Source organism: Pezoporus wallicus, unplaced genomic scaffold (genome assembly GCF_028554395.1).
Source record: "Pezoporus wallicus isolate ANWC-B61680 ecotype Strahan unplaced genomic scaffold, APGP_CSIRO_Pwel_v1 contig_5958, whole genome shotgun sequence".
Lineage (NCBI taxonomy): Eukaryota > Metazoa > Chordata > Aves > Psittaciformes > Psittacidae > Pezoporus > Pezoporus wallicus.
Window position 1 is genome coordinate 1317614 of NW_026638491.1, and position 22442 is coordinate 1340055.

The following is a 22442-nucleotide window of genomic DNA, read 5'->3' on the forward strand; positions in this document are numbered from 1 at the left end:
CTAATTTTCACTGCAGTGTTGGTGCTTCATTTGTTTGCTCATCAGTAGCTGCAAAATTAAGCAGCCCACTCTTGTGAACAGACTTTCCCATTTAAGAAACGATAAATATAACTTCCTTTGGGCCTGTATCAGAGACACCTTTGTAAGGCCTGTCGGATCCTGTTAAAATTAAACCAACAGAACTTAGACTTCGAAAATACCTGGTGGTTATCTCTCTTGAACAGGAATCTGATATGGGGTATCTCAAAGAGGCAGTTGCTTCTGGGAAATGAGGCACTCTTTCCACCTTCCCCAGTCTGGCCCTTGAAGGTGCCATGAGTTGATCATTTGCATACATAAGCCTTCCAAGCTGCTCCGCACATCTTGGTAAGAAAACACACCTGGCAAAGGCAATGTTTACTTCAGTTTGGAAGTTGTTGGCCTGTTGAATAGCGTTGGCCTATTGTTTTGGAAAAAATTGTGTTATGGAAATGCTGTAGTAAATGTTTTGGTTAGAGAACAGTTTGAGTGAGCTCAACTGTCGAAACTAAACCCTGAGAGTAAGCAGCTCTACCAAGAGCTTGTCATTGCATGATTCCAGGGCACAATTGTTTCGGATAGCTTGAAATCTAGAGATTCATAATTGTTTTTTAAACAAGCTTCCCAAGTTGTTTCCTGGTCTTCCTGCAATGCTGCTCCTCCAGCATTAAACAGAGTAAGGGATAGGTACGTATGCATACAAGAGAGAAAAGTTGACACCATAACAGGGGTTCATATTGAGACCCTGTGAGTGTGAAGAAGAGGGCAGTTAATCACTATGTCTAAAATAACTTTAATTTTTTAGTTCCAGGGGATCAGTTACCTCTATAAAGTCACTGTGTGGTAGTCGAGCAGGCAGGAGTTTGGGAAGATGGAGTTTCATCAGCTAGAGGGAGGGCCTAGCTGTATTTTAATTAGAATCTCTGGACTAGGTATTAGCTGCAATATATATGGGTATTAGACACCCCATTCCTGGCAGTGCTCAAGACCCAGGTTGGACAGGGCTTGGAGCAACCTGGTCTAGTGGAAGATGTCCATGCCTGTGGCAAGGGGTTGGAACTGGATGAACTTTAAGGTCCCTTCCAATCCAAACCATTATGTGATTCTATGATACCTGCTCAAAAACTTTTTGTTATGACTCTTCATGTTTACTACTGAGGAATAAATTATGCAAGATACACCTGTGGGCTTTAATATTAATACTTTGCATTTTTTTATTAGGAGTCTTAAAAAGCAGTTTATATATTTGGAAAACTATTGATTGGTATGTATCTTCAGGTACCCATTTTCTTGGCATCTGGGAAGCAGGGAAATATAAATTATGCATGCTTGCAACATTCCCATGGGATAGGAGAGCATTAGTAATCATTAACAGATTAGGAAGACTGAAGTCAAGGAAAGCAGAGTAATATAATCATATAAGACATCTGTGGCAGGGATGAACCCTTGTCTCTGCTCTTCTCAAATTCCACCCAGGAAGCTGCCCTTTCCTGACAGGGATCCTGCCTGCAAGACTGGTCTGTGTCGCAAGTACTGACATTAATCTTCCCCATCCTGAAGCTTTTTGCCAGCATTCCTACTGGGAGCAGACTAGGAGTCGGCACACTGGCATTGAACCATTGCAGTGTTTAATGTGTCATTGTGGGGTTTCAACAGCAGCTGGGTGATGTACAGCTGCCAGTTGGTAAAGCCTCAACTCTGGCAACTGCTGTTGAGGGTGGAAGTTCCGAGAGTGTGGAAACTTTCGTGTACGTGCATGTGGACAGCACATAGGGCTGTCCGTTTGGTAAGCCTGATGAAGAACTGGGAAGGGGCAGGATAGGTAACACAACATGCAATGAATGGTCATGTCCTCCTATGTCCGTTTGGTTTTTAGTAGTACAAATAGGTAGTGGCATCAGTGGAAAGCTCAGGTGGGAAGTACAGTAGGGGTAGACTGTATTCTTTTTCCTAAATTACTTATATGTGTTGGTGGTAGGAAATGTGCCTCTGTGGTACCTACCACTGACAGTCTTCAGTGGCTGGCAGGAGGGTTTTAAATCCAAGACTGAGTTCTGTGTCTTTCTGCTGAGCTTCTAGTTGAATTTATTTGCCTTGGCAGAAAAGTTGTCTGATTTGAAGACACGCTATGCACAGGCTTAAAATATCTTGAAATAGTAGGGTTTGAATACCACCTTTGCTTTTTCAGGAGCAAATACTGCCACTGAACATGCAGATCACATTTGAAAGTGCTTTTTCCGTAGCTGCCCTTTACTTCAAACACAGCCTTTTATTTATTTATTCCACACACACCTCCCCCCCCAGCCCCCAACAAGGTAGTAAGATGTAGTTACTGAAATTATTTGATTTTGTGCATGGAGCACTCACTGTGCTTCTCTGAAGTGGGAGTATTTCACACATGGGTAGAGTGGAACACAAATCAAGGTGATGTGTGATGATGTACAAGTAGAATCAAGATAATATCGTAGAGATAACGGTGCTCCTTGGCAGTACATAACACCAGGCCTATTTGCTGTCTACCTCGCTTTGTGCCTTATTGAAATGGAGGTACCACTTACCCACCTCAGGTTCTTGAGTTTTGTAAAGGCTGGTAAGTGCTCGGTATCTCAGAGTGATTGTCATCAATAATTCATTATTACTTAATTGCTGGAGCTGACTTCTGATTGATTTAGTAAGTAGGACACTAGGAAATGGCACTTCTCCCCAGTCAGTTCTGTTTTGCTGCTTTTGCCAGCCTCTCATGGGGGAGTTGTCCACATGCCTTCTCACTCTGTCATGGATGCTTTTTCCTAGGGCCACAATAAAACTAGAGGAGCTTGCAAAAAGAAGGGGATAGGCAGCATCAGATGGGGTTTGGGATTTCTTTTTGCATCAGTAGCATGTCCAAGAAAGGCTGGACCACAAAGACTGGAGTTGGAGGGTTCAGCTTGGCACTTGTGACACACCATCACTGTGTGTCGATGCATCTTTTGCTTGCTCAGATAGACAGTTTTCTCTTGGATGGCTGTCTTTCATTCCTGCTGCTCCTCAAAGTGCTTAGGGTTCTGCTTGTTCTGTCTATTGCTGTTGCCTATAAGCTAGTCTGAGAAGACTGTTTCACTTGTTCCTTTTAGCTCACACATAAAACACATGAACACCATGTAGGACACTTGTGGCCTGTGTTGTTTACCAAGAACAAGTTGTTTGGTGCTAGAGTCCTGGGCAAGCTTTAGCATTGCATTTTATTCTCTATATCTTAGTTTTCCCTTGATGCTTTCAGCTATTTCACAACTATGGGTCAGTGTACTTATGTTTGTGTTAACTTCCTGAATGTAATTATTATGTTTGAGTTAACTTCCTGAATCAGAAATACCACCTACATAACTTGCAGCAAAACAATGAGTGTGTAAATCTGTCTTTTGCAGCGAAACAGTGAGTGTGTAAATCTATTTTCTGTGTTGGATATTGTGTTTAATTAAAGAATTAATTGCATAGGAGATTAGGAAAATGAGAAATCCATTACATTCAGCCTTTGAGTGATGGAAAAATTGCAGTTAAATGAATTGTATTTATTAATTGAGCTTCATACCTTTTTCCTTTTTAAAAGGGACTGACAGTTGAATAAGAGAAACCTTGTTGCTTAAGTAGAAGGCCAAGACAATAAAAGTGCTTTCAGTATAACAGGCAACTATATAGTTAATTTCTCCTGCAGCTGCTCCGGTTACATGGCCATTAACAGTTAAATTATTAATAAAGTAGTGCTGAAGGAAGCTGATGTTGGTTATCCTCTTTCCTCTGTGCTAGTCACCAGGGGCACAGGGGTCTCATTCCTCAAGCAAAGCGAGATGCAGACAGGCTTTCTTCCAGACTTGAACATGGCCAAGTTGTCAGTGTCTTTCACAAGGAATTTATGTTACAAGGAATGATGAGCAATCTCTTACCTACTGGCAAATGAAGGCCTGCCTAGAATGAATGGGTTTGGGAGGCACTTTGCACTGGTGTCTCTGATGGCCAGAACACCCTGATGTATTGTCATGGTTTAACTCCAGCTGGCAACTTGGCCCCACACAGTTCATTATTATTGCTCACTGCCCTCCATTGGGATGGGGGAAAGAATGGGAAGAGTAAAAGTGAGAAAACTTGTGGCTTGAGATAAAGACAGTTTAACAGGTAAAGCAAAAGCCACGTGCACTGAAGCAAAGCAAACCAAAGAATTCATTCACAGTCCTGGCTGTGCCCCCTTCCCAGCTCTTTGTGGGCCCCCATCCTGCTCAGTGGTGGGGTGGAGTACAGAGCAGAAAATGCCTTGGCTCCTCATAAGCACTGCTCAGCTGTAACAAAATACACCCCTGTGTGATCAGCACTGTTTCCAGCACAAATCCAAAACACAGCCCCATACCAGCTACTATGAGGAAAATTAACTCTGCCTCAGCCAAAGCCAGGCCAGTTGTGTTAATGTGAGTCACATGTTATCCAGTGACTTCACCTGTGTCTCATGATGGTGCTTGTCCTGTGTCCCAGGCAACATGGCTTGTTGTGTTCTGCTGATGTGGCATGTCTCCTGCTAAGAGGAGGGTAGAGCTGTCCTGTGAAATTGCTGTGACAGATTGTCACTAAGCATTAAAGTGCCTGGTTTTGGAAGGATCTTGAAGGATAGTGGCTTTTTTTGTTTGTAATAAAAACAAGATTTTAAAAGGTCCTGATTTCATGGTGTGTATGATCTAAGTGCAGGATTCATCATCTTTGCCAAGTATATTTGTCTTTGTAACAGTGTTTTTTTTGGTGGTTTTGTTTTTTTTGGTGCTAATGTGCTCATCTCCATATACTGCAGTAATTTGCCACTACTTTGTAATATAAGTGCAGGAAAAATTTAGGGAAGATAATTGTGTTGAATTAAAACCCACTTCTACTTTTGTAGGAGGAAAGTCTTTGCTCTTTTTCATTATTTTTTTCCATTTGCTTTGCATCTTCTGTGAAGTATATGATCTCTTTCTGAACTATTTAACTAATTTTCTAAGGCTACAGCAGGGTCCATTACCTCAAGGAGCTTTGTACCTTACCTGTGAAGACTTGTTCCTCTGATCCCGATGAAGTGGATTCAGAGAAGAGAGAAAACCTCATTGTACGGATGACTGCGGTTAACTGGGCTTTCTGCCTGGGAAGGTGGGAGCTGTGACTCTGCAAGTCTTTGACAGAAAATCTGAGCAGAATGTGTCAGCTTGTCTTTTAAGAAAAGTAGAAGTTATTTTAGTGGCTTGGAATCAAACTTTAAGAAATGAGTGTAAGAAGAACCTTAGGTGCCTTTTTAAGGAAATAATTGCTTCCAAGTGTTTTCAGTTCAGGTTTCCCCAGGAGAAAAATGATTTTTGGATGTTCAGCACCTCTCTTATGAAGGTGGGCTGAGAGAGCTGGGCTTGTTCAGCCTGGAGAAGAGAGGGCTCCAGGGAGCCGTTAGAGTAGCTTCCAGTGCCTGAAGGGCCTGACAAGATATGCGGAGAGGGGCTTTTGACAAGGGCCTGTAGTGACAGGACAAAGGGGAATGGCTTTAACCTGACAGAGGGGAGATTGAGATGAGATTTTAGGAAGAAGTTCTTCCCTGTGAGGGTGGTGAGGTGCTGGCACAGGTTGCCCAGAGAAGCTGTGGCTGCCTCATCCCTGGCAATGTTCAAGGCCAGGTTGGACAGGGCTTGGAGCAACCTGGTCTAGTGGGAGGTGTCCCTGCCTGTGGCAGAGCATTGGAACTGGATGATTTTTTTAGGTCTCTTCTAACCCAATCCACTCTATGATTTTGTGGTTCCCATTCTATTAAATATGGGCCAGCATGTTCAAGGTGAGATTATGTATTGCAGCACTTCTGGTCCGGTGTAAGTGTGCTTAGGTACTTCGTTAGAAAATCTAAATACAAATAAGCAGCAGCCAGTAAGGGCTACAAGTGGATTGTGGTGTTGTTCTGTCCAGTAGAGTGCTGTCATAGAGTAAGATGTATTGAAGAGTTATTGTAATAGCAGTGATGCACAGATACAACAGCTCATGGAAATGCAAAGGTTGGAGACTGCTTGCTTTGGTTGCTGCTTGTGTTGAGTGGAATAGGAGAAACCTTGGCTAGTGTTCAACTAGTGGTCTGTTTTGATAGCACTAGCTGTTAATTTAGTACTGTGTATTACCTACCAAAACATCCTTTGTTGTTTCTTCTGAACTTTGTGTGGTGTGGGAGAGGGACAGAAAGCAAGGTGCAAATGTGTATGTGAGTGGTAATGGAGAGCCACAGTTAGAACCAGCCAGTTGCTTATTTTTGGGGGCTATAAAAGAAATGTGAATATGGTTATTACAGAGAAAATATGTTCTGGTTTTCCTTGTATTCCAAAGACATGTCTTACTGCTTGCCTTATCTTACCCAGATGTGTTAGCTGCTTGGCAGAAGTCTTGGCATTGCATGCTGTTAACAATTCTCTGCTCATTGACCTGAAAGTAATAACTGTTGAAACTCAGAAATGCAGGGTTTTGAGCTGTGCTGCCTTATCCGGTCAGTTGTATTTTTCTTCTTTATTTCTTTCCAGAGATCAGGGGAAAAACTAGACAAACTACCATGAAGTGTGATATCTTTCTTTTATTTCTGATTAACCAAATACAGTCTCAACCAGTAAAAAACCACAGTGTGTGAGACCCACTACACTAAATTTACACCCTGCAATTTTCAGACATTAGCTGCTGCTAAACTGGCAGAGAGGCTGGAGTCAAATATACCTGCTTTGCAATTATATCTGCTGCTTCAGTAATTACGGGAATGGACAACTAGGCCAATGAGACCGAAAATTAAAATTAGCCCTTAACAGCAGCATGCTGAAACTGCTGTTTCATTTGTGTATTTATTCATCAAGGCTCTCGAGAACCTTCATTGTGGCCAGTCTCAGATACTGCTGCAAATGATAGTGCTTGCTTCCCTAGATCCTTGCAAAAAAGATCGTCAAATCTATGAACATGTGCATCCTAAGGTTGAGGTTTGTGTGAATACAAATGTATCCTGCCTTGGAACCAAGTAGATACAAGAATGATAAATTTATCATGTAGAAGCCATGTCTTTTGTCTGAGCATCTTGAGTTCTCTGGGTTACTGAGATGTTATGGACTTCTCTTTCTGCTGAAAATTTCACACAGTTCCTGAGAATCTTGTCTTCTCCTCCTGGTTTCCATCTGTGTAACTCTGTAGGTGATGCCCTAGCTTTGCAGTTTGGCACCGTGCTCTGTCTGGACATGTCTGGGTAGGAAGCCTGCTTGGCTTCTTCAGAAAGTTCACTTTGTAGCATACATAAATGCGGGGGATGCCAGGAGGAATGTGGAGATTTTAGCATTTGTTTCATTAGCAAAATAATGCTTGGGGTTATAGTAAGGTTTTGGAGATCTCCTAAGTTTTAAGGGCCACAAAGGTGCTCTGCAAGCTGGAGCATCTATCTTGTGGAGACAGGTTGAGAGCTGGGCTTGTTCAGCCTGGAAAAGAGAAGGCTTCAGGGAGACCTCAGAGCACCTTCCAGTGCCTAAAGGGGCTGACAAGAAATGTGGAGAGGGGCTGTAGTGACAGGACAAGGTGGAATGGCTTTAAATTGACAGAGGGGAGATCGAGATGGGATATTAGGAAGAAGCTCTTCATCCCCTGTGAGGGTGGCGAGGCGCTGGCAGAGGTTGCCCAGAGAAGCTGTGGCTGCCCCATCCCTGGCAGTGTTCAAGGCCAGGTTGGATGGGGCTTGGAGCAACCTGGTCTAGTGGGAGGTGTCCCTGCCTGTGACTGGCGGGTTGGAATTGGATGAGCTTTAAGGTCTCTTCCAACCCAAATCATTCTGACATTCTAGGATTATTGTCATGCATGCATCGTAAGTTTTTCTGCTTTTTGCTAAATCTTCCTCTGTCTTCATTCCTGTGTTCTTCACTGTACTCTTAAATGCAGCAACTGTTGAAAGAGCCAACGTCCAAGATTGCCTATATTGCAAACAGCCTCCTGATTTTACTGCTAGTTTGAAAGCAGTTTAGAAAACATGGTTTGCATGGATGGGATCTGGCTGTGTAATATTTACTGGAAAGAACTCATCACCAGTGTCTTGTGAAGGTTCCAGAGCCACACCACATACTGCACATTAGTTTCCTGCCTGTGTTGGGGGCACTGCATGTGTTCCTTTACAATGCAGAAAAGTTGTTGCTCTCAGCTCAGGCTTCTATGAGTAAGTGAAATAGACAAGGTGAAACTAAACTCTTTTGGAAAGAACAAGCCTCTCCAATATAATCCCTGCCACGTATCTTCCTAATACTGTATTTCCTATTGACAAAATGCAAATTCCATTTATTTTTCTATTGTTGATTTGCTTACAGAAACCAGCAGAAATCTAATCCATGCAGCAGATACCAAGTCACTTTATCTTCTGTATAGTTTTTTATTATTACTGTATAAAGCATTTCAAAGAGCTCATTTTAAATGGTAGAAAAGCATGCTTCAGGTAGGTGGCTATAAAAGCTGTTATTTTTTCACTTGAAGTGATTATTTTCTAGGTCTCTGGTAGTGATTAGGAGAAATGTCTAACTTCAGGTAAATTACTAGTTGTTGTATACATCTGTCCTTCCTGAACCCCATCTTCTGCCCCCAGTTAACTCTCTTTTGAGGCCTACCTAGTGCATGACATGTCACCAGAGCTACAAGGAAAGGGCAAACGCCATGGTCTTTTATAAAAGAAACCTCTTAATTCTGAAGTAATGGGAAAATCTCTTTGAATAGACCTAGGGGAGAACATTTGAAGAGGCTCATGTCCTGTGAAGTCTCACTGTTGAATTAGACCAGTATATCAGCAGTGATATCCAAAGCATTGCAAGGGGGGTGTGAGGTCCTGGATAGTGTAAAGGATGTTGCTGAGGCTGCACCACAGCTTGTTTTGTTTTCAGTACAGAGTGCAAGAAAACTGGCTTATTCTAACCCAGCCTAGTGGTCCTCTGAAATCAAAGCTCTAGTATGGTGTGTGATCTTAAATTCATGTTTTTCTAAAATGATTTTTTTTCTTTTTTTTTTTAATCATCTATTTCCAGGCAATTCTCCTGTTTAGGAGCCCTGGCCATGTGCCATCATTGGCACCTGGCCCAGCCCCTCTCCTCTTAAACTGTTGTTTTTCCTGATTGTCTTCTGCTAATTCTTCTGATAATTTTAATGGTTGCTTCAGTGTATTGTTTGAAAAACACTGTTGTTCCTCTTCCCGATATTTTTAGGAAGCCTCAGGAGAGAGGTTTCTGGTCTCCTTGTTTTCTCTTCTTAGGGCAAGACTTCAAAGCAGGAGCTGAGTTGCTTTCCCAGGGAGGGAAGTCTGCAGATCTCTCTCTGTCTAGATTAAAATCATGGTTATCTGTCATCAGTCTCCTCACACTTGGAAATTAGCTCAGTGTTGTTGAGTGAGAGCTTATGAGGATTTTTTCCTTATTGTTAAGGACACTGATGTTTTGTTTGTTACTCTGGCATGCATCCTGGCCTTTCTTGGCTTTGCCACCTCCGCAGAGCCTCGCATCCCAGCTGTGTCTAGCTGGCTCTTTCCGAGGTGTGGCCTTTTCATGTAGTCACACAGCCCCAGTTCTCTCCTCCTTACCAATATCCCAGCTTGCTTTCTTTTCCTGATGTGGAGTACTGATTCTAAATGCCTAAGTTACTCCTGCTGTCATCAGGAGTATAATATATAACATGTAATGTTTAAAATAATAGTCCTGCATGTGTGTTGGGGCAGTCCCAAGCACAACTGCTTCTTGGGTGAGACTGGATTGAGAGCAACCATGTGTAGAGGGCTTGGGGGTGTTGGGTGATGAGAAGCTCCCCATGACCCAGCCGTGTGTGCTTGCAGCCCAGAAACCACCTGTGACCTGGACTGCATCAGCAGCAGCGTGACCAGCAGGTCAAGAGAGGGGATTCTCCCCTTCTGCTCTGCTCTGATGAGACCCCCCCAGCAGTGCTGTGTCCAGCTCTGGGGTCATCAACACAGGAGGGATGAGGAGCTGTTGAAGCTAGTCCAGAGGAGGCCATGAAGGTGCTCCAAGGGCTGGAGAAGCATTTGCTCTGGAGACAGGCTGAGAGCTGGGCTTGTTAAGCCTGGAGAAGAGAAGGCTCTGGGGAGACTTTAGGGCAGCTCTAGTGGAAGGTGTCCCTGCCCATGGCAGGGGTTGGAAATAGATGAGCTTTAAGGTCCCTTCCAGCACAAGCCATTTCATGTTTCTATGATTATCATAACTTATTCTTGCTTTGCTTATTCCAGAATGTTCACTCAGTGAGTTAGCTTTTAGAGCCCAACTCTGTCTCTGGCACACCTGTCATCAAATGCTTATTCACCAGTAAGGTCTCAGCATCTGATACCAGCCTTTACCACCTACGTGCTTGCTGGGGCACAGTACGGCATGTCTGGTTCTGATATGCAGCTTTCCTTACTGGGGAAGACTTTGAGGTGCAGCTGCCAAGACAATTGCTGCTTTTGAAAATTTGCCTTAATTGCTTAAAGAAGGAATTGTGGCATAGTTGTTAAGGACAAGCAACTTTATCAGCCCAAGTGTTACCTGTTGGAGTTGGAAATGGAAGTGTTTTTGTTTTAGAATATCTGGTTTAGGTAGATTCTGAGAAAAGATTACTGTCCTTGTCTTCCTCTAAACCTCTTAAAACGCATGCCACAGCATCAAGGTGTTTGGGCTGTGCCTACTTCAAGGGCATGTGTATTCCTCTCCAATGAACATTCTGGGATGGCAGATGCCCTTGAAACTGGCTGGTGGGTTGATGCACAGAGTGCTGAGAGTATATGGCTTTAAGGTTAACTTTTTTAAAGCTTGCAGCTCTCTTGTGTTTAAGTTTATGCAACTGGATAGTAAGAGGAAAACCACAAATTTACAGCCAGGGTTGAAGAAAGATGTGGCAGCTAATGCTGATTTGTATCATTAAGCTTTTGAGGAGGTAACACCTTTAGCTAATCACAGCTGTGTACAAAAAGCAGATGTGGTTAGTTTGATGTAGTGCTTCTGAAGCTGACCAATAATCATAGAATCTCAGAACAATTTGGGTTGGGAGGGACCTTAAAGCTTCATCCAGTTCTAACCCCACCTACTACCAGACCAGGTTGCTCCAAGCCCTGTCCAACCTGGCCTTGAACACTGCCAGGGATGGGGCACACAGCTTCTTTGGGCAGCCTGTGCCAGCGCCTCACCACCCTCCCAAGGAAGAACTTCCTAACATCTCATCTCAGTCTCCCCTCTGTCAGTTTAAAGCCGTTCCCCTTTGTCCTGTCCCTACCTGCCCTTCTCAAAAGCTCCTCTCCACATTTATTGTATCTGTGTAGTGCCAAAAAAAAAAAAAAAAAAAAATTAGTAAATTAGTCCTTGCAGAAACAAGTCTCAAAGAACACGTAAAAACTTCGATCTTTGAAAGTAAATGTTCAGATTCTGTGTTGGGGAAACTGAAAGTTAACTGTGCTAAGTAGGTTTTTATCGACATGGGGTATTGTGTGAGGAGGTTTAAACCTAGCCTCTTCCAGTTAGCAGAACGAATCAGTAGCTCTCCAAGATGCTTATTGTTAAATGGAGTTTCTGTTCATCACTTCTGTTCTAGGTTATTCCTTTAAATATGATTAAGTTTTGGACATTGGACCTTTGTTTTGGACCTGTTAGGTATTGGTAGGGCAAATATTTTTTTTTACCAGCTCAGCTCAGATCTGTGGACCTGAACAGTTAGGCTGCAAAATCCCAAATATAACTTCATTTCAGACATTGTTGTTCTTTATTTGTTTCTTGCCCTTCCTACCACTGTTGAATGGTACATTCTTCTTTCAACATGGTGTTGACTTTGTGCAAGAATTACTGTCCAGTTCCACTGTTTGTCTTCACTGGTTTACACAAGCTGATGATTTATGCTGGGCAATGATGTTGGGAGTATCCTGTTGCAAAGAAGATGTTAGGCAAACAGGGCTGTGTTTGAGAGAACAAGTAGCTAAAACCTTGTTATAACAGCAGAAAGTAACTATAACTAAAGGGGGCCGACAAGAAAACTGGAGAGGGGCATTTGAAAAGGGTGTATGTAGTGACAGGACAAGGGGGAATGGCTTTAAACTGACAGAGGGGAGATTGAGGTATTAGGCAGAAGCTCTTCCCTGTGAGGGTGGTGAGGCCCTGGCACAGGTTGCCCAGAGAAGCTGTGGCTGCCCCATCCCTGGGAGTGTTCAAGGCCAGGTTGGATGGGTCTAGTGGAAGGTGTCCCTGCCCATGGCAGGGTACTGGGTGAGCTTTAAGGTCCTTTCCAATGCAAACCATTCTGTGATACACAGATCTGTATGTAGTTTGGTTTCATTTCACATGTTTAAAGGCTAGATTTATGGGTGAGTGATTAGGCCCTGCATTGAGGGAGCACTTTAAAATTTCATATTCTGTTGTGTTTTGCAGACAGAATGTAATTTTCTCAACAGTTTGTGAACTAAAGACAATTTTGTATTGAATACGTAGGAAAGATCCTTGGATAAATCACAGACTGGGACCTGTCCAACATTAAGTATAACCTTCAAATCATTTGCTAATAAACAACCATTTGGTTTTACCTTGCAACACCATGTTGCTGGAAGTGAGTCATTGAGGTTTCTGCTCTTTTGGCTAGGCCTGATCAATTTTAAATCTTGAAAATGCTAGATACTGAATATATTGCATCTTGTGGGTCACAGTTGGAAAACTGAAAGAGGGGAAATTGAAGCTGAACAGTGAGCAGTTCCTTGAATAATCACTAATTTACCCACTGCTTCTGTGAAGAAACATTTTTGAGTACTCCTATTGCAATGGGACTGTCAATCTGCCTTTGCAAATAACCCTCATGACTTCCAGTGTTGCATATGCAATGTAATCATCAGGCAGTTTAAATGAGGATAGGGGAGGATAGGGATTAAAACTGTTCAAGAGGATTTAAGTTGTTGATAATCACTGGCAGGTGTCCTTGTGACAGATGGCTTAGGTGATGTCAGAGGTTTTGCAGCAGATCAGGAGAGAGCTTGTCTTATTCTTTGCTTCCCAAAGCCAGCCTGAATGTGCACTGGGGTGCTTTTTTGCTGTTCTGGCAAGGTGCCTTTGCGGTAGTGCATAGCAAAGCAAATAAAGATGAAAACTAGCATTTATGGGAATTTGAGATTAATAAACGTGCAGCTGCAAACAACTTTTTTTATTATATCAAAGGTGTTCATTGAAGAGATGGAAAGTAAACTTCGTCCTTGTTAGTGTACTTTCCTACCTGTTTGGTGCTGTTAATGGGCAACCTTTTATGTACTACATGCTTGAATTCAGTATAGGACCTTCCTCTTCAGAACAAGTGCCTTTGTCTCATTTTAGCATAGGTAAAGTGTAGTAAAGAGTTTAAGTTGTTGCTACAGATTTTTTGTGTGGATTCAGGAGTCCTGACTTTGCTGTTCCCTCATAAGCACGTATTGGCTCTGCCTTCTGTTTCAGTCCAGTGACCATTAAGCCAAGTCTGCCTTAATTCCACTGGTGTTACCTTGCTGACGACACACTTTCACAGCCAGTGAAGTTCATGCATACACATGTTAAACTCAAGTTTATAGGCCAAGCATAATGTTTGGAGTTCCTTCACGCTCAGCTTTTGAATTAGCCTTCTGGGTGCATCATCTGCTTTAGTAGATATCTACAAAGTAGATGCAGAGCGAGTCAGATATTTCATATCAACACAAAGAAGTATGATAAGATACATCAGTTCTTAGTGGCTAAATTTACAGGAGCAGATGGACCTCAGTGTAAGCATTTGTAAATAGTTTTGCAGTCTCTGAGGAATCAAGTCTCGTAATATCTTACCAGTCACTTAGCACCACTTGTTTGTCCTCTTTAAGGTGATGGAGGAAGATCAAAAAGTGTTTGTTGAAGTCTGCCGTTACAGCTCACCTTCCTCTAGCTGTGATGTGTTTTGCTGGTGTACAAATACTGGCAGGTATTGAAGGTCATGTCTTTTTGATGCCATTTTGCCTCAAAATCCAGCTATTGACATGTTTTAGTTCCTCTCCTTTTGTTTTCACCAAACGTTGCAGATTTCAGTAGAGAGTAGATATCGGATGTGCTGAAAACAAACCTGGTGTGGAGTTACATCCAGCAAAGGGATAAGCAGGAAGAAAGAATGAATTCGTTAAAGTATGGAACATACTGTGTGTATCATGTGATAGGAAAGTATCCTGAGTACCTCATCAGCCTCACAGCTCCATACCAGCCAGGATCAAAATAATTTTCCTCACATTTGAAAAGCTTTAAGCAGTAATCCGTTGAACCTGTCCAGTGCAGATCACAGGATTCCCACAGATGTGCCAAAAGATTGGCAATGAAGAGTTCATGCTTCGTCATTGGCAACAGATCCCTTTTGCAAAGAGGAAGTTACTGTCATTGTTCACGAGGGTGTTGAACATATTCTCCTTCAAAACCTCCTTGCCCAGGGTGATTATCTACTCTTACTAATGATAGTTTCCGATACAGAGGCAGCAGTGTTACCATTAGCGATCTGTTCAGTAAAAGGGGACAGTTCTCTGGAGTGCCTCCAGGTAAAAGGTTTTGTTGTTTTTTGTTTTGTGAAAGATATCCTTGACTTGCTTTCTTCACAGTGTGAAGTGCTCAGCATGACTAACCCTTTATTTTTCCCCAGTTCTTTTTTCAATGAGTATTAAATATTTAGATGTGAACATTTTAGAAGTGACTGCTAAAACAGATTGACTTTCCTTACTCAGACCCTTCAAAGTGAAACACGAGTCCCTTTTTTTATTCAGCCCAGATGGTATGCTTCCTAAAGTGAGCAATGTGTTGCAGTGAAAATGGACCACTTCTATCCCCTTCTTCCCTTCCTCCTTTACTTAACTGCAAGCGTCAATGTAGCTCATATTTGGGCTGAATTCAAAATTAGTCAGAGGATTCAGGGTAGATATGTCAACTATTGGAAAGCCAGCTCTGCCAGATTGAAGGAATTTCTGCCTATGCCTAAAGGCAGCATAGCAAGTTGGCTGCACAAAACCTGACATTGGTATGGACCTTGTTAGAAAAATGGAAAAGATCATAGAGTCCCAGGGACATCTTCCGCTAGACCAGGTTGCTCCAAGCCCCGTCCAACCTGGCCTCGAACACTGCCAGGGATGGGGCAGCCACAGCTTCTCTGGGCAACCTATGCCAGGGCCTCACCACCCTCACAGGGAAGAACTTCTTCCTGATACCTCATTTAAATATCCTGTTAGCTTAAAGCCATTCCCCCTTGTCCTATCACTACAGGCCTTTGTTAAAAAGCCCCTCTCCAGATTTCATGTCGGCCCCTTTAGGCACTGGAATCTGCTCTAAGGTCTCCCCAGCTAAACTAACCCAGCTCTCTCAGCCTGTCTCCATAGGAGACAGATCTGGTATCCATTATTAGCTAGAAAATTGCCCAAGTCTAGATGAGGGTTTCACATTAGTGTTGTCAGCAGGATTTTTTTTATTTTGAATATGCACAGCTTCCCTGGGGGAGTGGAGTGGGTTGGATGAGAGATGCGGGTATGAGATAAGAGAAGAAGGTAGCAAAGAGCAGCAGGGAGAGATCATAGAGTCATAGAATGGGTTGGAAGTGACCATCAAAGGTCATCTAGTCCAACCCTGCTGCAATGAGCAGCAACATCTTCAACTAGATCAGGTTGCTCAAGGCCACATCCAACCTGTCCTTGAATATCCTAGAACTTGTAATAACTTTTGTTAGAGAGAATTTATAACTTACAGGAAAGTCTTACTGATCTGAAAGCTGTTTTTTAGGGGGAGTGTGGAGAAAGGATTTAGGTTCTGCTGTTGAAGCTCTTGGATGCTTTATGACCAATCCATATTTGGCTAATTCAGGAGTTTCTGGAAAGCCTCATGCTCACAGGCCCATTGTTTTGGCAGCTGAATTTTCAAAAATGCCTGTACAGAGTGGGTTCCTCCCTGGGCCTGCAGGAACAAGCATGGAAAGGGTCTTCCCTGAGAGTGCTGATCCTGGCAGCTGTGATCTGCTCCGTGCCCCATGCAGCCCTAAAGTGTGGGGCCTGCTGGTGTTGAACCAGGTGTTTAGCATGAACCTGGTGTTGAACCATAAAGATTTGCAGGCAGGTGGCAGGAGGAGGGATGTTTTTGTGACGCCTTCACCCTTATGTGCAAAGGTTTGTGCTTCTGTTTTTTGTAATACGGTCAAGTGCATGTTGCGTAGCACTAGTCTGGAACCTGATAGAGGAAGACAGAGGGAAGGATATTCTTTCTTCATCTGCTGCCTTGCCTTGCAGCTTCCCTCCAACTTGACAGCAAGACATGCCATTTTGTTGCCTATTAAAACCACTGAGTGTTGTCATCTTCTTTCACTGAACTCTGTGTTCTTGTGATATCAGCATTCCAAAAGTAATGGAGTGGGAAACATGGTAGATTAAAATGGCTGACTAAAGCTGTGTTTAATCCTGAATCTTGAAGGCAAATCTTTAGGTTTCCCCCTTGTGCGGTTTTCTCGATGTATAGCATCCTACTGCTAAACTCCCTCTACCTGGCAGACTCTTAGAGTGCCAACTGCCTTACTAGCCTGGGGACAGATGTCCAGGGGACTGGATAAATACCAAGAACCTCAATTCTAAGTTAATCAAAAACGTAGTATAAGTTAGTCAATATGTTATGTAGCTCCTCCCCCTTGAGTAACAGCAGAAAAATACTCTGCAAAGCTAAGTACTGATGTTACAAAAGCTTGAGAGTATGAAGGTGAATTCCTACAGCCTTGTCCATTTGACTTGTGTTTTAGACTGACCCTGTGAAGGAGAGATCTTTCTTTGTATTTTTTAACACTTGGCTTTGACCTGAGGATACACAGAAGGCTGCACGTGTGTTCCTGGAAAGAAAATATCAAGAAAGAAATCTGTGAAGTGGGGAGTGTGAATGGAGAGCAGCTAAAATGATTATTTAGGGAAAAGAAAGTACTACTGAGTACCATGCTCAGGAGAATGATAGGCTAATGAGAAAACTACCAGGGTCAGGATCCATTTGTCTTGTCTTCGTTCAGTCACCGATGAACACCTTGCTTAGTAATTGCTTTTGCTGCCTCTTTTAAAATCCCCTGTAAACTTTTCTGTTTTTTTCTTTGTCTCAGAGAGCCAACTGTTGCCTGGGAATAACTTCACAAATGAATGCAACATTCCTGGAAACTTCATGTGCAGTAATGGGCGCTGTATCCCGGGGGCCTGGCAGTGTGATGGGCTGCCAGACTGCTTTGATGACAGTGATGAGCGAGAATGCCGTAAGTGACATTGCTATAACTTTAACGTGCTTAATATTACAAGGCTTGGCTGCGTATTGTTACCAGTGTACTCTGTAGTGTGTAATAGGGAAGTAACAAAACTACTACCAGTTTTTTAATTTCGTCATTCTTAGAAGAAGATGTACAGCCTTCCTTATTATTTCAGGTCTTTAACATTCTTCAAAGTGTCCAGTTTTAATACACCACTTGGTAGCTGATACCTAAACCCCTAGTCACAGATGGATATATTGAGACAGACTTGATTTACTTTCTTTCAGTGGAAGACTGTGGTTTTTAGGGGTCATGTGTATACTGTTCCAGCACACTGGCCTAGTGCTTGAAGTTGACCTCCACTGTCATCAAGACTAGTTCCTTTCATTTCAAAATCATTGACTGTATCCTATTATTTTTGATCTCTCCTCTCAAAATGTAATTTTGAACCCTTTGAAACTTAATACTAACTTTCTGTAAAATAGACCAAATGAGTTGATTAATAATATTTACATGTTTTAATCCTTTCTACAATACTACTGGTTCTAGGGAGCTAAAAAAAGTCTGATCTGGTTCTCCTCTGTGATTTCATCTTTTTCTTAGCATTAATTAAGGTTCAGTTAATGTTATTCAGCCATTATTTAGCATTAAACTTTCCAGCCTATATGTTTTACCCAGACAGCAAGATGATGCTGCAGCATAATGCTAGGATTTAAAATCCAGCTGGCAGTGCAAAAAACCTTAAATTTCATGGGATTCTAGAGTGACTGAGAAATTTCTGAGAAGTTACTGCTTTTCATCTGACCAGTGTTGCTCCTTCACATATATACTTTATGGAGATTTTTGTTAAACTGAAGTTGAGTTGTAAGAAGCTTACCCTTCCAAGACATCATTAGCTTTGCTTATGGAGCAGAAGGAAGAAGGAATAGCTTCTGCCAAACTACCTGGCTAGAAATACCATGTTTTGTTAAAACCTCTTGCTTCTTTAAAACGATACCTTCTCTTTACCACCAGTTATCCATCCCTTTTAACATAAGGGGGCTTTAATAACTGTGCTGTGGAAATCTCCATACATAGTTTTCCTTTAAGCCAGTGAGCTTTTCTCGCTTTCTAAGGCATTAAAAGTATCTGTATCAAATATCTGAAGCTTTGCAGTCTCTATAAGGCATCAGGCTTGTATTGCAACAGCAGGAAAAAAAAGTTAAAAAAATTAACCTGTCTCGCTTAGATTTTACCATAGAATCATAGAATGGTTTGGGTTGGAAGGGACCTCAAAGTTCATCCAGTTCCAGCCCTCTGCCACAGGCAGGGACACCTTCCGCTAGACCAGGTTGCTCCAAGCCCCATCCAGCCTGGCCTTGAACACTGCCAGGGATGGGGCAGCCACAGAGTCTCTGCACAAGGACCCTGTGACAAACAAGTGAAAAACGGATCAAAAGGTCAGTTTACCATTTTGAGGTAAATGGGTTATCTTTAATGCTGACCTTTATATATACCTGCTGACATATTCCTTGGGGCCACAGCATCCCATTGTTGGAAGGATTCTCTTCTTGAAATTTAAGAATATGCTAATATTCTTAGTTAAGCTCATAATTTACTCTTGTCATCTTTGTTTCCTATTTCCTTTGCTCTTTGTACATCTTTATATTAGGTTATTACAGAAAGAACAAGGCAGACACTGCGAACAGCTTTTGTCAGCTAATGAGCAGCAGCTAGTGAGTGGTGGCATGTTGCTGCTTTCGTCAGCTAACGAGCAGCAGATGGTGCAGATTCAGAACATGGCACGTCAGCTCTACTAAGTGCCTGCCATGACAGCAGCCAGAATTAGAGCCGCACCAAATACCCAGAAGTCTAGATTTTCCTTCGTGACTCGGAGCCATTTCTTACATGCCAACTTTGCATGTTCAGCTATGAGCAAATAGCATCACACTGTGACTACAGTGACTAGCCCTGTTAAGCTAGGGACTGTGGGCTGAAAAAACATCCAATGCAGGAATAGCCTGGGGCAGTGTGTTCTCATGTTAGGAACCTCTGCCTATCATGTGTTTCAGTTCCCACTTGTCAGTGTGGATCACTCAACACAAAGATAAAGATAAAGCAGGTTTTTGAGTCAATTGCTAAAAGGCTGTGTGATTTGAGTGTTGAGATGTCTGTACAACAGGGCATTATCCATGCTTCTAGGAATGTACTGCCAACACACTTCCACACTGGCTAGCCAGAGCTGGCTTCTGTAGGATGAGGGGTGATGGTTTTAAACTGAAAGAGAGGAGATTCAGAGTAGATGTGAGGAAAAAAAAAATTGTAATGAGGGTGGTAAAATACTGGAACAGGTTACCCAGAGAGGTGGTAGATGCACCATCCCCGAAGACCAGTGTAATTGCAGCAACTTGAATACTTTCAGGCTCTGCCTTCCTGCTAAAATGTGTGAAATGTTGGAAGTGTGGGGCTTGTGGGGTTTATTAAGAGTATGATCTGGGATTTAACTCTCCCTCTAAAAATGACTAAGTCTACCTTTATGGTACCCTCCCTTACACTAAATCTCCATCTAGTGCTTTTTAAATGGCTTTGGTGAAAGCACAAGTCTCTCAGGAAACCTGTATGTAGGTAATATTTTTATACCGAGTGCTTATTGTGGGAGTGTTAGTTTTAATATATGGAAGGGCAAAATCTAACAGCAGGACCAGAAATAAAGAAGAGACAAGCATTCTACCAGAGCTTTCACCCTCAAAGGTTCATGGCAATGAAAATATACAGTCATAGTAGGTTTTGTGTGTTTATGTTAATCGAGGAAGCATTATCATGTGCTAGCATTCCAGGCTTTGAGATGTTGTGCAAACAACCACCTTACAAAACTGTACAAAATCAATCTTCAGTGGTCCCATTCGTATTTATAATCCAGTAAATATTTGTGTAAAAGGCTAATGACTTCAAGACTTTTCTTTCTCTAAGTAACTTAAACATGTAGCAGAACATTACAAATTCTTCTATAAAAGTAGTTGTATGTGTTGCAGTAATTGTACGTATACATGTAGAAAACCTCTGGACTTCTGTTCACAATTTATGATTACTGGGTGCTTCTAAGCCTCCTGTTTTTCTTGCTGCTTACTGTAATCTCCTGATTGACGTGGAATATTTGTTGCAGGTATATTCTGACAGACATCAGAATTCTTGAGCAAAGCTGAATATTATACAATGCATGAAATGACCATCTGCGTTACTTTGGAAGATGCTGTAAGCCAGCTGCTGATCTTTTTGTCACTCACATGGCTCTCAAACTTGGAATATGAAACTGGAATGAACTCTTGTTTTCATTCATGATTAAGCAGTCAAGTGCTTAGTAGTTATAATAAGATTTGTAATGATATGACCATGGTGAATGTTTCATTTGAAGCTCAATTACAGAAATTTACACATGGGTAAGGGCAAGTACAGTAACTACTTACATTTGGTAGCTTTTTATGCAAGGGTTTGTGATGCTAATTATTTAATCCTTTTGATAGTCTGCTCTAGATGGGGGGGGGGGGGCAGTAAATAGCCTGATTGGAGAGCTTAGAATGAGGCAGGTTTAACAGCTAGGTGAAATCAGTGGCGTAACTGAAATAAAAGTCAGGTAGGTAGTAGTCCAGGATGGAGTGAGGGATCATAGCTCATCAGGTATGCAGAGGTCCTCTGAGGAAGGTTGCCCCTGACACTGAAGTCCCTTGCGGGTAGCATTCTGTCCTGACTGAGCTCATCCTGAATAACTTGACAACTTCGAAGTAGTACTTAATTTTTTGGGTATACCAGCCGACTTAGAATTTGTCCTTTTGTGTGATAACTTCTAAAATACTACTTCTAGTGAGAAATCACTTTATTGAATGTCTGCAAAACAAGCTTTTTGTCTGTGTTCTCTTACGACATCTTGTGTGTTTTGTGATCACTTTAAAGGACTGAAACATAGACTTCTAGATTGTGAAGGAGTACTTTAAGGCCTTACTGTCTGGCAACAAGTAAAGCCACTGACCCATAGTAGTCCAACTCTGAAATGCTTTCTTTTTTCCCCTTTTCAAAGGAATTAGTTTACTCTTCATGGCAGCAGACTCCATTGGCTTTTTTACTTCAGCATTGTCCTTTCTCTCAACGTATGCTATAGTGTAAATATTGCCCATGTAAGTGCGTGATAGTTTATTATGTTGGAGGCAAATTCTCGTGTTTCCTATGGGGCTAATTTTGCTACATAAAAACCAAACAAAACCAAAAAAACCCCAAAAATTCTGTCTTTGAAATGAAGTACTTTTTTTAGGCTCACTTTCTTTGAGTTTATGTTAGTAATTTATGACTAGAACTCTTTTATCTGTGTGGCTAGCCAGGGAGCAAAGGCAAGAGTAACCCAAAGGCTTTAGTAGGTGTAATGAATGTTCTACAGTTCACTGTTTTTTTGGATCAAAACTCATTAAATTGTGGACCTGTTGGAACAAGTCCAGAGAAGGCCACAAAGATGCTCCGAGGACTGGACAACCTCTGCTTATAGAGGCAGGCTGAGAGCTGGGCTGGTCCAGCCTGGAGAAGAGAAGGCTCCTTAAGGGGAGACCTTAGAACAGCTTCCAGTGCTTAAAGGGGCTGACAGGAATCTGGAGAGGGGCTTTTGTCAAGGGCCTGTAGTGACAGGACAAGGGGTAATGGCTTTAACCTGACAGAGGGAAGATTGAGAGGAGACATTAGGAAGAAGCTCTCGCCTTGTGAGGGTGGTGAGGCGCTGGCACAGGTTGCCCGGAGCAGCTGTGGCTGCCCCATCCCTGTCAGTGTTCAAGACCAGGTTGGACGGGATTTGGAGAAACCTGGTCTAGTGAAACGTGTCCCTGCCTGTGGCAGGGGGTTGGAAACTGGACGAGGCTTAAGGTTCTTTCTAGCACAAGCCAGTCTGTGATTTTATTGACTTCTGCAACAGTAGAATATTGGGAGGATTTTATACTGGGAATAATACTCACGTATTAGCTTTTTCTAGGTGGGAAATAGCTAGCTGAGAAGTGAAACTTCTCCATGTCTGCAAGACAGCCCTGTTGAAGGCCCCTGTGATGCATTTCCCTTCTATGCTGAGGCAGCTGAATGACTGCAGGTAGTGGTGGCTTTCCCACTGGGAACTGAACTGAAAATACTGTGGAGTCCAAACAGTAATTAACAAGCCCAAAATAATG

The 22442-nt window shown here is 42.4% G+C and overlaps 1 protein-coding gene across 3 annotated transcripts in view; it reads left to right on the top strand.

Annotated features, from left to right (window-relative positions):
- The window catches only part of LDLRAD3 (low density lipoprotein receptor class A domain containing 3), an 84143-nt gene that overhangs the window by 11281 nt on the left and 50420 nt on the right, over positions 1 to 22442 (top strand). For all 3 annotated transcript variants that reach the window (XM_057410937.1, XM_057410938.1, XM_057410939.1), the window contains exon 2: positions 17131 to 17277. In XM_057410937.1, the coding sequence (XP_057266920.1) occupies positions 17131 to 17277 (147 nt within the window). The remainder of the gene's footprint in view (positions 1 to 17130; positions 17278 to 22442) is intronic.